A 12483-nucleotide genomic window follows, 5' to 3' on the forward strand; every position below is an offset into this window, starting at 1 on the left:
TTAATAAAAGGTATTTTTAACTGAAGTACAGTTGATTTACAGTGTTGTGTTTGCTTTCTGCTGTAAAGCAAAGTGATTCAGTTATATATACATTCTTTTTACTTTCTTTTTATTTTATTTTGTTTTTTTATTGAAGTATAGTTGATTTACAATGTGTTGATTTCTGCTGTACAGCCAAGTGGTTCAGTTATATATATTACGTTCATATAATATATATATTCTTTTTTATATTCTTTTATCTCAGGATATTGAATATAGTTCCTTGTTTATCAGCACCTGTTTTGTGTCAGAACAGGACACCCTTCCTGGATGCTTTCACGGGAGACGGCTGTGTGTTGGGAGGATCAGGCAAGCTGAAGGGGCTCAAAGACCAAAGCAGTTTGTGGGGAACCTTCCCCACTTCTGGAGCTTCTGCTGGCCATTATCTCTTCGGCAGGCTCTGGGCTTGTCCTGTTCCACTCCTCTTCCTCCAACTCTGACTACTTGTTGGGGAAAAGGCTGAAGAGCCCTGGTAGCGGACTGTGCAGAGCCAGATAGATGTGAAGCTAAGAGGACCTAAAATTAAGATGGGTGGAGAGACATATGAGGAATGAGCAAATAATGAGTTCACTGGGTCATCTAGGGAGAGAAGAATCTCTGAGTCCAATTTTAGTCCTAAAGAAACCTGGATTAATCAATAAAAAGACAAAGTCTGTCCTTTTTCTGAGATCTGTGAGTGAGGTCAAGGATACTGGCAAAAGCCAGTAGGAACTGGGATCAGGAGCTCAGGGTCAATTAATTCAGCATTGGGTTTTCCATCTGTATTTCCTTAAAGATATTGTGGAACTCATGAAATGCATTGTATAGAAAAGACTGCTCCGCCTTCACAGCGGGCCTTCTTCCCTAGTTTCATTTTTTTCTTGTCAATATTTTTGTTTTTGGAAATTAGGGGAAGGGAGAAAACGGTGTGTCAGAAGTGGGATTCGAACCCACGCCTCCATACGGAGACCAGAATCCTCAACCTAGAGGAAGCTTCGCTTGAGTCTGGCGCCTTAGACCACTCGGCCATCCTGACACCTTCATTTTTTTCTTTCTTGCAGTACGTGTGCCTCTCACTGTTGTGGCCTCTCCCATTGTGGAGCACAGGCTCCGGACGCGCGGGCTCAGCGGCCATGGCTCACGGGCCCAGCCGCTCCGCGGCATGTGGGATCTTCCCGGACCGGGGCATGAACCCGTGTCCCCTGCATCGGTAGGCGGACTCTCAACCACTGCGCCACCAGGGGAGCCCCTTCCCTAGTTTCTTATCCACAGAAAGTGATAGAGAGCCTTTATACCTGCCCAGTGTTAGTAATCCTTCTCATTAGCCTAGAGGGAACTCCAAAAGCTAACAAGGAAAGCCTTACAGGGAGGAGGTCTTTATTAACAAAATGAATTTAACTAGGCCTGGAAGAGATTGGGTGAGATGGGAGAGATGGAGGATACTGGAGTATACTGAAGTTTCTCCCAACTCCATAGCTCTAGAAATCATGTGGCCTCTCCAGGGGAGAGAGATTAGAGCAGCCAGGAGAAGTCATAGGTAAAGCAGTCTAGATATTTAGAATCTACATGTAAACTCCCACCTAGTGATCAAAAATAAATACTCAGACTAAAATGTTTGGAGAGGGAGGGACACAGAAGGGAATGGCCTCAGAGGCCACTCATGTATCTGTTGAATGTTTATAAAGTTTGGTGGTATGACATTAGGTTGGTTTCAGCTGCATATATCGGGGAACTTCCACTGGTTTAAAGGAATCTATATACAAAGTCTCTAGAGGTCCAAATGCAAAGAAGCATCCTTTTTTTGGAGGACTGGGGATAATAATCATGAAGGGATTTGAGAAGACAGTTTCCTATGTGGACCTGAGGCCCACATCTAACAGCCTTGGATTTCATCAAACCTATTGACTCACATCTGGGGAGAACTGACCCAGCAGCTCCCCTTCACATCAGCTCCATGCCTTCATATGCAACACACTGCTCTTTCAGCACTTTTTACTCATGGCCATGTTCTTGTCCTCTCTCAAATCTAGTTATTCAGGGCCCTGCTGGTTTTCCCCTTCAACTAGGGTTCTGCTCTGGATTCCTGATCACAGGGTGAAGGGAAATGTCTTGGGTGTGTAGACATGCCCAGGAGGCACCGGGGGGCTTCATGCTGGATTCCACCGGCCTCCTCTCCTCAGAGGCTCTCCAGGGCACCCTCTCTGGGATCCCTGTGGGAAGGGATGGCCAGGTTGGACTTAAGGTGCACATTTAATGGCTGTTTGTGAAACATTTACTGAACTTGGTAACTTGTCAAATAACCCTGGTAGTAAACTTAAAAATGAAAAATAATTTCTAATGAATAATTGCAACTCCTCAGACTTATTCATGTGCAAACAATTTAAATGCATTGAATTAAGACATATTAGGTTAAATGCACATTAAGTTAATAAAGGAAAAAGGAACAGGAATTCTGGACCCTCCTTATTTTTGTTAATTAAGAAAGGGATTCAGGATCCCTTCCTGAGCTGGGAAGTTGTTGTGGTTTGTGTGGGGCTTGAAGCTTGAGGCCCTGACACCAGGCTCCACAGTCCTCCAGGCTGGAAAATCTCCCTGCCTTCCAAGTGCGGGCAGCCTCAGTTCTCCGAGACTGCACTGGATAGAGGCCCACTTGAGTGTAATTTAAAGGGGTTGGGTGGTTAAAAAATGAAATAAGACATAAGAAACTATGTATTTTTTAAAAACCCACATTTTTGAAATTCTTGGTATTTTGCCTATAGAGATGGGAGAAAAGATTTGTATCTCATTTTAGTCACCTCATCTTTCTTCATGCTACCTTTTGATATGTTTATAAGATAGAGACTACTTTAAATGTTCTTATTTTGTGTAATTTGGCTTTCACTTTTTTTCTTGATGATAACATTTTTTAAAGGTCATACAAAGTTTAAAGTAATAGCTGCTTTCTTGGCGAGGAAAAATGTTTCATCCTTGATAACCTCCCATTTCTTACCAGACTAGGCTTTCTTTGTGGGTGGGTCCTTTGTCACTCTGTTTAGGTATGCAGAAATGCAAGACTTTGTAGCAACCAAGGATAAAAAAATAAGGCCATTTTAAAGTTGAACAGACTCCTGATACTTCGGGTAGTGTATGTCCCCAGATGGCTAAATATGTATTAGTTAGAATTCTTTTTGTTATGAGTGACAAAAGTCCAGTTTAATCTAGAATAAACATTAAAGGTAGTTTATTAACTCCTAACTAAAGAGTTTGAGGGTGTATCTGACTGACTTCAGGTATGGCTGGATCCAGCTCTTTTTTTTCCTCCCAACTCTTGGCTGTCTCTGTTGGCATCATTGATAGGTTTACTCTCCACATGGTGGGAAAGATGGCTACTAGCAGCCTCAAGTTTAATATATGAAAGCTCACAGGTGACTCTGATTGGCCTGTGGCTTGGCACATGACCATCCTGAACCAAACAGTCTGACCAAGGGGTAGATGGTGGAAGAGGCAGGAGCTATAAAGAACAGCTCCACAAAATGGGGCACAGGGGCTGTTCTCCAGTGGAAAAGATGGGGACGGGAAACAGGCCACCAGTGCTCTTTCCTGCTGTTCCAGGGCATTAGCAACCTTTAAAGGCTGTCTCCCCCCATTTCTTGTCACCTGCTCCCCAGCCACAAACACACACTCACACTGAGTTATGTACTCCCACAAATCGCCAGCTCAGGTCCTGCATTTCATTATGATCACTCATATGTGTGTTTCTCTTCCCTAACAGACTCTGAGCTTCTTAATGTCGGGGTGCCATATTTTTTACCTTGGCCACTCTTGCTTAGCACAGTATCTGACATATACCTAGGTGCTTAATAATTGTTGAATAAAAAGTGACTGATTTATAAGGATGTGTGACTAAATGTTTTCATCTAGTATATCATCAGTGTTTCTCATCCTCCTTATTGTGATTTGTTTATATGGACCTTTATCTGTTGTCAGTATTCACAGATATTTGTATAAGCCAGACACAGGAATTTTGGCTCTGTCATTTCCCAAGAGCTGTTCATGGCTCAAGACTAGATCTTGATCTTCAGTTAGGGGTCTAATCTCACAAGCAGCAAACGGAGGCCCCAAGCAGTTTCTGTCTCTTCCCTTTGCCCTTCCTTAGTGATTCTATGAGAACCATCGATGACGAGTCAGGATTTCAAACTCTGAAGGGCTGGGGATGTAGGTCTAATTGACCACATATCTGGCTCAAGAATATAAATGAGGTGAATTTTTGGTGCCAGTTTGTTTCTCCGGCCTCCCTACATGCATGAGTGCAGAGCCCTGGAGGGCTGATCTATACACACTTTTTTTTTGGCCATTTATTATTTTAGCACTTTTCCTTCCTTTCTCTTTAGGTTGTCGGAGAATCATGAGCTGCTATCTCAAGTTAACAGTGACCATTATCTTTTTATTATCTTGCATTAGCAGGAGATCAGATAACAAATCTAGATTCAGGAACCTTCTTATAAAGAGTCTTGTGTCTTGCTTTTCACATTTCAAACATCTTGCTAAGCTTTTAGTTAATAACGTATCAAGCCAATCTGTGAATTTTTCTTTAGTCGAAGAAAATACTTCTGCTGCTATTTTGCCACCCCAACTTCTTTTCCTGCTTTTAAATATCTCAGGTTAGAAAATTGAGTTTTTTATGTGTCTTTCATTGTTCTCGATTACATTTTGGCTGTTGAAAATGCAGTCTCCCTTTGCAATGTGAAAAGTTAGAGAAATTGCCATAATCAGAAGATTCTGCACTTGAACCTTCCTCCCCAAGAAATCACACCTAAACATCCCTCTTAAGCTATATTCTCTGGATAATTCCTAATTTCTCCATCCCATTTCATATTGACCTATTCTCAAGAATTTTCCTGTGGATTCTTGGTGAACATTAGAGGTAAATATATGAGCAAGCAAGGAGAGCCTAAAGAGAAGCAGTTGATACGTATCATGTCTGAATGAGTCACATAAATATTAAACCCTGGACAATTTCTGCTTCAAACATTTTTATCAGTAAGGCAAGGCTTACTGAGCGATATGCAGGTGACTCAGATGGGGTCTGGCACAAAATCAGCTTCTCAGTAAATAGTCGAGTGAAAGAACTATTTAATAAATGCAGAAAGTTGGTAAAATTGTTACATTTGAAAGGGAATCTCATTGTCTGATTGTGAGGTGGCATCTCCCCAGGTGCTTGGGAAGACCGTTTCCAAACAGTACTTCTCTGCCCCCATAAAAATGATTCTGTGCTGATGCGGAATTCCCACAATTTGGGGCAACAACTCAGAAATGGATCTGGTTTGAAGTGAGAGGGATTGTTATCACCCTCCCCTAGGAAGGGCCCAGAATGCTGTGACCAGAATCACCACCTTGGCCTCCTCGCCATCCCCTCCCCTCAAACTGCTGCCCACTTTGTTGGTTGTCTTGCCTGCTCAGTAAGTGTATAATGAACACTGGAGTTCGTGATGGATTTTCAGAAAGGAAGAAAACCATTCCTTTTGGCGGCAGAGCGGGGCCACATTGAAATGATAGAAAAACTTATCTTCCTTAATCTGCATACTTCAGAAAAGAACAAGGTGAAATGGCCTTTTATTTCTTTGCTGAGTGACAGTTGAGGTGTAGATTTGGTGATGGCATTTTGGTGAGCAGTAGAGTTGTTCAGTTGTTACTACAGTCAGAGGGAATCATCGAATATCTAGGTGAAATCAACCCACTTTTTCAGTGGATCGTCCAGGTTGCCAATTTTGCTCCATAAGTGTCTGTGACATCAGTGGACTACATGGAATCTTCTACTGTCAACTCCAGTTGCTCTTTTCTTCCACTGAGGTCTGCGGGAGACTCAGCCCCACCTGACCAGGGAGGGAAACACTGGGTGGGCATCCGTGTCTATGTGCATATCTTTGATACTTTCCTTAGGAGAAATTCCTAGATGTGGAATTGTGGGTCAAAGAGTTCTGCACATTTTAAACTCTTTTGGTATATATTGCTAAAACTACCTCCCAGAAATCTTTCACCAGTTTGCCTTCTCAAGGTTATATAGAATTACTTTTATTGTCCCACTTTTGCTAGCAAATTAGCAGCAGAGGTAGAGCAAGGAACATGGATGGATTTTTCCCTTCTCGTTCAAACAGCTATTTATTTTCATTTAACACTTTAAAAGTATGAATTTCGGGCCTCCCTGGTGGCGCAGTGGTTGAGAGTCCGCCTGCCGATGCAGGGGATACGGGTTCGTGCCCCGGTCTGGGAGGATCCCGTATGCCGCGGAGCGGCTGGGCCCGTGAGCCATGGCCGCTGGGCCTGCGCGTCCGGAGCCTGTGCTCTGCAATGGGAGAGGCCACAACAGTGAGAGGCCCGCATACCGCAAAAAGAGAAAAAAAAAAAAAAAAGTATGAATTTCACTTAAAACTGTGGAAAACATGGCCACTACTCTATCCACAGCTTTAACAGTCTAAAGTAACTCACGGCGGTTCGTTTGTTAAACCATTCACTTATTCACCAAAAAAAAAAAAAAAAAAAAATTTAATATGTGCTCTATGCTAGGTAGAGTATGTTTTCTTATTCTAGAAGCCTACAGGGCAAGAAGAGCATAAACTATAATATATCGGGCTAAATGCGGTAATAGATGTATATACAGTGTGCTGTGGGAACACAAAGGAAAATCTGTTTTAGAAATATCACAGGCTTCACAGAGGAGGTGGTATGTTATGTGGGTCTGAGCATTTGAACGGACAGTGGTACGAGGAGATTGGAGGAGGGCACAAGGGTAGAGTATTTCAGACAGAGGGAAGAGCCCGTTTGTAAAGGAACCAAGGCATGAAAGAGCATGGTGTGTCCTGGGAATGACAAGTTCAGGGTGGCAGAAATTGAGGATGGGTGGGCTGGGAAAGGTGGATGCCAAATGGGCCAAGGCAGAGAGACCATGAAGGGCTGTGCTCACCAGGAGGAGGGGTGATTCTGACCTCTTGGCAGCAGAGACCTTGGAGGGTTTTACGCAGCAAACAGGGATGGGAGCCATCCTGTGTGTAGGCGGGTAACTGTCACCGTGGTTTGAAGGGGGCATTGGTGCCTGGAGAGGCAGGAGGTGGGGAGTCCCAGTCAGGTGACTGCAGAAGTGGCTGAAGCAAGAGCTACAGAAAGCCTCTCACCGAGGCTCTCACTGGCAGCAAGCAGGACGAGGTGGTAGGAGAAGACAGAGGCCACAGGATCTGTGACCAGGGGATACGGAGAGGGCAGACTTTCTGGCCCCTAGCTCTCTGGCTTGGACTCCCAGGAGGGTGGGGTGCCCATCCCTGAGCTGTGGGGTACAGGGGAGGAGGGGGTGATGCATGGTGAGTAGTAAGGGTTTCTGAGGCTTCACTCTGAGGCAACAGAGTGGGGAGGGGGTATATTCAGGTGGAGGGCGGCAGGGAGTTAGAAACCGGGCCTGGGGTTCTTGTAAACCCCTTGTGAGTCATCTGCTCTGGGTGGTCACTTTTTAGCCTCTGGCTCAATGCCTTTGAGGCTGGCTGTTTGGAGACTCAGGTGAGTGGAGTCCTCTTGGACTTCATAGTTTAATATTCTGACGAATTCTAACTTGGCAGCTCTCCTGAGAGCTACTTTAAGAAGTAATATAATCATTTACTTTAAGACACCATTGAGGGCCTCCCTGGTGGCGCAGTGGTTGAGAGTCCGCCTGCCGATGCAGGGGATACGGGTTCGTGCCCCGGTCTGGGAGGATCCCATATGCCGCGGAGCGGCTGGGCCCGTGAGCCATGGCCGCTGGGCCTGCGCGTCCGGAGCCTGTGCTCCGCAACGGGAGAGGCCACAACAGTGAGAGGCCCGCATACCACAAAAAGAAAAAAAAAAAAAAAAAAAGACACCATTGATTGTAAGGCACATCATTATTTCATGTGACACTAAGAAAAAATAATGCTGCCAATTAAACTGGGACACAAAAAACTCTCTTGTCATTTAGAATATTTTATATTATTGAGTTTTTAGACTTTTATCTTAGATATTTTTAATCATATACATACAAAGGACCAAATAAGCAAGGGAGCTTGGTTAAGTATTCCTGTACTTCATACATTGAGTCGAATTCTTCTAAATCATTTTCTCACTCAGAGTCTTGATGTCCTTGCTTTTCCAGACAAAATGTTGTCTTTTATGCTTTCAAAGGTTCTTGTGATGCAGTGTTTCTTCAAAAGGTGCCCTGCTATAGATTCTGAGATTTTCTTCTAAGCCACTGACACCCATTCTGATTTAATGCAAATCACAAGCCATGACAGCTATATCATGTCTGCTGCCCGGTTGACTGAGATTGTGAGGTGCATCCTGATCTCAGATATGTTAACATGAGAAACCGGATGTGACTTAGAGTTGGTGGCGTATGGTCATAAAAATAGCAACTGTGGGCAACAAAATGAAAACTGAAGGCTGTGAAAGTGGACATGTGTGATGCCTGGGAAAAGTCAGTATTCCCCTTGGACCAGAGAAGCAAAATCAGCCTGGTCACATGCATCCCTGGACTGGGATTAAAAGCAGGGCTCTGACTGCCTGGGTCTGATCCTGTCTGCATCACCCCAGCTAGATGATTTTGGGCACGTTACTTGGCCCCTCTCAGCCTTAGCTTCCTCATCTATCTAATAGCCTCATAAGGCCTTAGTGAGGTTTCAAATGAAAGGCTGTGTCACACACTTAGTTCAAGGAATGGTGCCTGGCACATGGTAAGTGTGCAACAAGTGGTATCCGGTGTCATCACCGGTGTTATCTGGGTGCAGTAAGTGAGATCTTGGTTACCATCGGTATCAGTGGTACATATTGTTATTATCCTCCTTTTTCTCTCTTCCAGTTCCTAGGAGAATGTAAGCCAGGCTTTCAGCTGAGGATCATGGACAAAAGTAGAGCCTTGATTTGTTTATTTTTATGTGTGTGACCATCTGACGTAGCAATGATCAGGTTGAGCTAGTTTAACTTAAAGAAGATCCTAGGAATTTGGTCTTCTTGAATAAGAGTTATGAATGTGAGAAACTCAAAAATAACATGATTCACCCAGGATAAATCTTAGCTATGATTGGCCTTCACAAATCAATATAGAGATCCAGTCCTATAGTCATAGGATTTAATTTAAAGTCTTAGTTGTGCTTGCCCTGTTTTGCTTTAATACTTTACCACTGGAATGTGTGCACTTGGATTTCATCTACCTTTTAGTTATTTTCGCATTGGGGCACATTGAGGAAAAGTCATAAAGTCCAACAAACTGTAATTGTAGATTGTGATAGGTTTTATTTGCACAAAGTAAAGTATCTAGTGATGATATTAGCCTTTTGGATGAAGCCCATAATGAACATACAGTCTTGGGCTGCCTCTGTTTCCTGACATAGGCTGTTGCCTGACCAGTTGGACTAGGCTCATGGGACTAGGCTCTAGAGCAGTGGTCTCCAAACATTCTGGGTAGCAAACTCATACCAGTAAAGAAAGTTTGAGCATGCACCTAATCACACGTACATTTATAATTAAATTAATATATTATAAAACATATGCCAGAAATATAAATTTTAAAGATAGAGATAAAAATAAACATAAATAGCAATTTTCATATTTTTCTGTACACTGAAAGGATTATCTTGTAAATATCTGATGTATTTTCCTTCCAGTTTTCTTTGTATTCCTATGCATGTATATTTTTAGTGCCTGCCCAAAATTCATTTAACTGTTATTTAGCTCTTGGACATTTATGTGTTTGGTTTTTTAAAAAATATATTTATTTATTTATTTATTTTTGGCTGTGTTGGGTCTTCGTTTCTGTGCGAGGGCTTTCTCTAGTTGCGGTGAGCGGGGGCCACTCTTCATCGCGGTGCGCGGGCCTCTCACTACCTCGGCCTCTCGTTGCGGAGCACAGGCTGCAGACACGCAGGCTCAGTAGTTGTGGCTCACGGGCCCAGTTGCTCTGCGGCATGTGGGATCTTCCCAGACCAGGGCTCGAACCCGTGTCCCCTGCATTGGCAGGCAGACTCTCAACGACTGCACCACCAGGGAATCCCCTGACATTTAGGTTTTGTTCAGTTTTTCTTTACTATTAAAGTAATGCTGTCATGAACCTCTTTGTATACAAACTTTAGTCTGTATTCCTCATTATTTCCTTTGGGTATATTCTTAGAGGTAGGATAGCTGGGTCAAAGATATAAATGTTTATTAGGCTCTTGATATATTAAAGACATGAATTCTTTCCTTCACAGTTTTTGCAAATATTTTTCCACTGGGGTTTGCCTTTTGGCATCTCTTTTCCTGGAAAAGAAGGCAGATTATGAAAAGAAATTCCTCTGTAACAGATGGCTGTCCCAGGCTCTCAGGGGAAGCTGCTGGGATACAGTTTTTCCATCTCGGTGGGATAGGAACATTGGTTCCATGCTCTTTTGTCCCTGTTAACATGATTGTTTGTACCTAATTAGCTAGTAAAATTGTCTGAACTGGGGCTTCCCTGGTGGCACAGTGGTTGAGAGTCCGCCTGCCCATGCAGGGGACATGGGTTCGTGCCCCAGTCCAGGAAGATCCCACGTGCCGCGGAGCGTCTAGGCCCGTGAGCCATGGCCGCTGAGCCTGAGCGTCTGGAGCCTGTGCTCCACAGTGGGAGAGGCCACAACAGTGAGAGGCCCGCGTACCGCAAAAAAAAAAAAAAATTGTCTGAACTTATCCTAGCTGTTAGGCAGAATAATGTCCAAGGTGGAGAATGGTTAGGACGTGGGGAAGGAATTCTGCATTTCTTCCCAATATTTTTAGGAAAGAATCTGCATGAGGAGGGGGAAGTATCCAAGTAGCTATTGTGTGAGACCAGTTCCTTCTTTTCTATGTTGTGGCCTAAACTAAACTCACTTTGTCCTACTAGTGTTTATCATAATGAGTTTCAGGAACCTTAATTACTAAGGCAGGGTATTACATTTTTTTAAATGACATGCAATATTTTAAATCAGTTTTAAAGGTTAAAACTGTACTTGGTACAAATGTGCTTCTATTTTTGTATTTCATACTGCATTTTAGTTCCTCATTTCCATGACTATCTTTCTTAACAAGCTGTTACCTTCTTGTAGACAGGGTCTGGATTCTAGTTGTCTTCCCAATCCCAATGCCTACTACTGTCTGACAAACAGCAGGTGTCTAATAACTGTTTGTTAGATTAATAAAGATTGAGAGTATGAATGATGGAGGGAAGGTGAGAAAGGAGGCAGCATAACAGAGTAGTTAAGAATGCAGGCTTTGGGGCTTCCCTGGTGGCGCAGTGGTTGAGAGTCTGCCTGCCGATGCAGGGGACACGGGTTCGTGCCCCGGTCCAGGAAGATCCCACATGCCGCGGAGCGGCTAGGCCCGTGAGCCATGGCCGCTGAGCCTGCGCGTCCGGAGCCTGTGCTCCGCAACGGGAGAGGCCACAACAGTGAGAGGCCCGCGTACCGCAAAAAAAAAAAAAAGAATGCAGGCTTTGGAGCCAAAGAGCTAGACTTGCATCCTAGCTTTGCCACTTTTCAACTGAGGCTTAGTTTCCTTATGTGTAAAGTGGGGATAATAACCCTGACCTCAGAGTCGTTGTGCAGTTAAACTGTGCCAAAGCATATAGTCTTGGCAGTATAAGTTGGCACATAGATGCTCAATAAATGCTATCTATTAAGAGTAATGCACAAGAGATAGAGAAAGCATGCTGTTTCTCAAGTAATTTCATTCCATGCCAAGGGGCAATTAATTTTAACTTTTTTTCCGTTTGTTAGAATGGCAAAACACCATTCTTCTTAGCTGTTGAAGGAGGTCATGAAGAATGCAGCAAAGTGCTACTGGCAGCAGGAAGTGATATCAACATTCCAAATAAAGTATGTGCTCCATGTCTATTTACTCACACAGGGAGGGGGACTCAGAATGTTCTTTGGGTAATCTGGTCCTGCACTGACCCATTCACTGGGCTTTTGTAGAATTAATACAGTTGTCCCTAATATCTGCGGGGGACTGGTTCTAAGGCCTGCCTAGGTGTACCAAAATCTATGGATGGGGCTTCCCTGGTGGCGCAGTGGTTGAGAGTCCGCCTGCCGATGCAGGGGACGTGGGTTCGTGCCCCGGTCCGGGAGGATCCCACATGCTGCGGAGCGGCTGTGCCCGTGAGCCATGGCCGCTGAGCCTGCGCGTCTGGAGCCTGTGCTCCGCAACGGGAGAGGCCACAACAATGAGAGGCCCACGTACCAAAAAAAAAAAAAAAATCTATGGATGCTCCAGTTCCTTATGTAAAATGGTATAATACAGTCCTTATCCGTGGTTATCCATCCAACTGTGGGGGGCATGGGGATTTGGAGGGCCGATTGTATTAATAATTTGCTTACTTTGGGGTAAGAATTAATGACTTACCTCTGACATTCCCCTATTAACGTTTCCTCAAAAACAATACCATTCTTCCTATTTATTTGGGGAATAATTTATTTGGAGAATAATTGAAAATAGGGCAAAAGT

General features: G+C 43.9%; 1 protein-coding gene across 1 annotated transcript in view; it reads left to right on the forward strand.

Moving 5' to 3' along the window:
* The window catches only part of ANKDD1B (ankyrin repeat and death domain containing 1B), a gene marked incomplete at both ends in the record, with an annotated part of 52514 nt that overhangs the window by 22692 nt on the left and 17339 nt on the right, over positions 1-12483 (forward strand). The window contains 2 exon segments of the mRNA XM_081232597.1: positions 5499-5597; positions 11757-11855. Coding sequence (XP_081088723.1) covers positions 5499-5597; positions 11757-11855 — 198 coding nt within the window.

Source organism: Mesoplodon bidens (genome assembly GCF_964165515.1).
Source record: "Mesoplodon bidens genome assembly, chromosome: 4".
Classification (NCBI taxonomy): Eukaryota; Metazoa; Chordata; class Mammalia; order Artiodactyla; family Ziphiidae; genus Mesoplodon; species Mesoplodon bidens.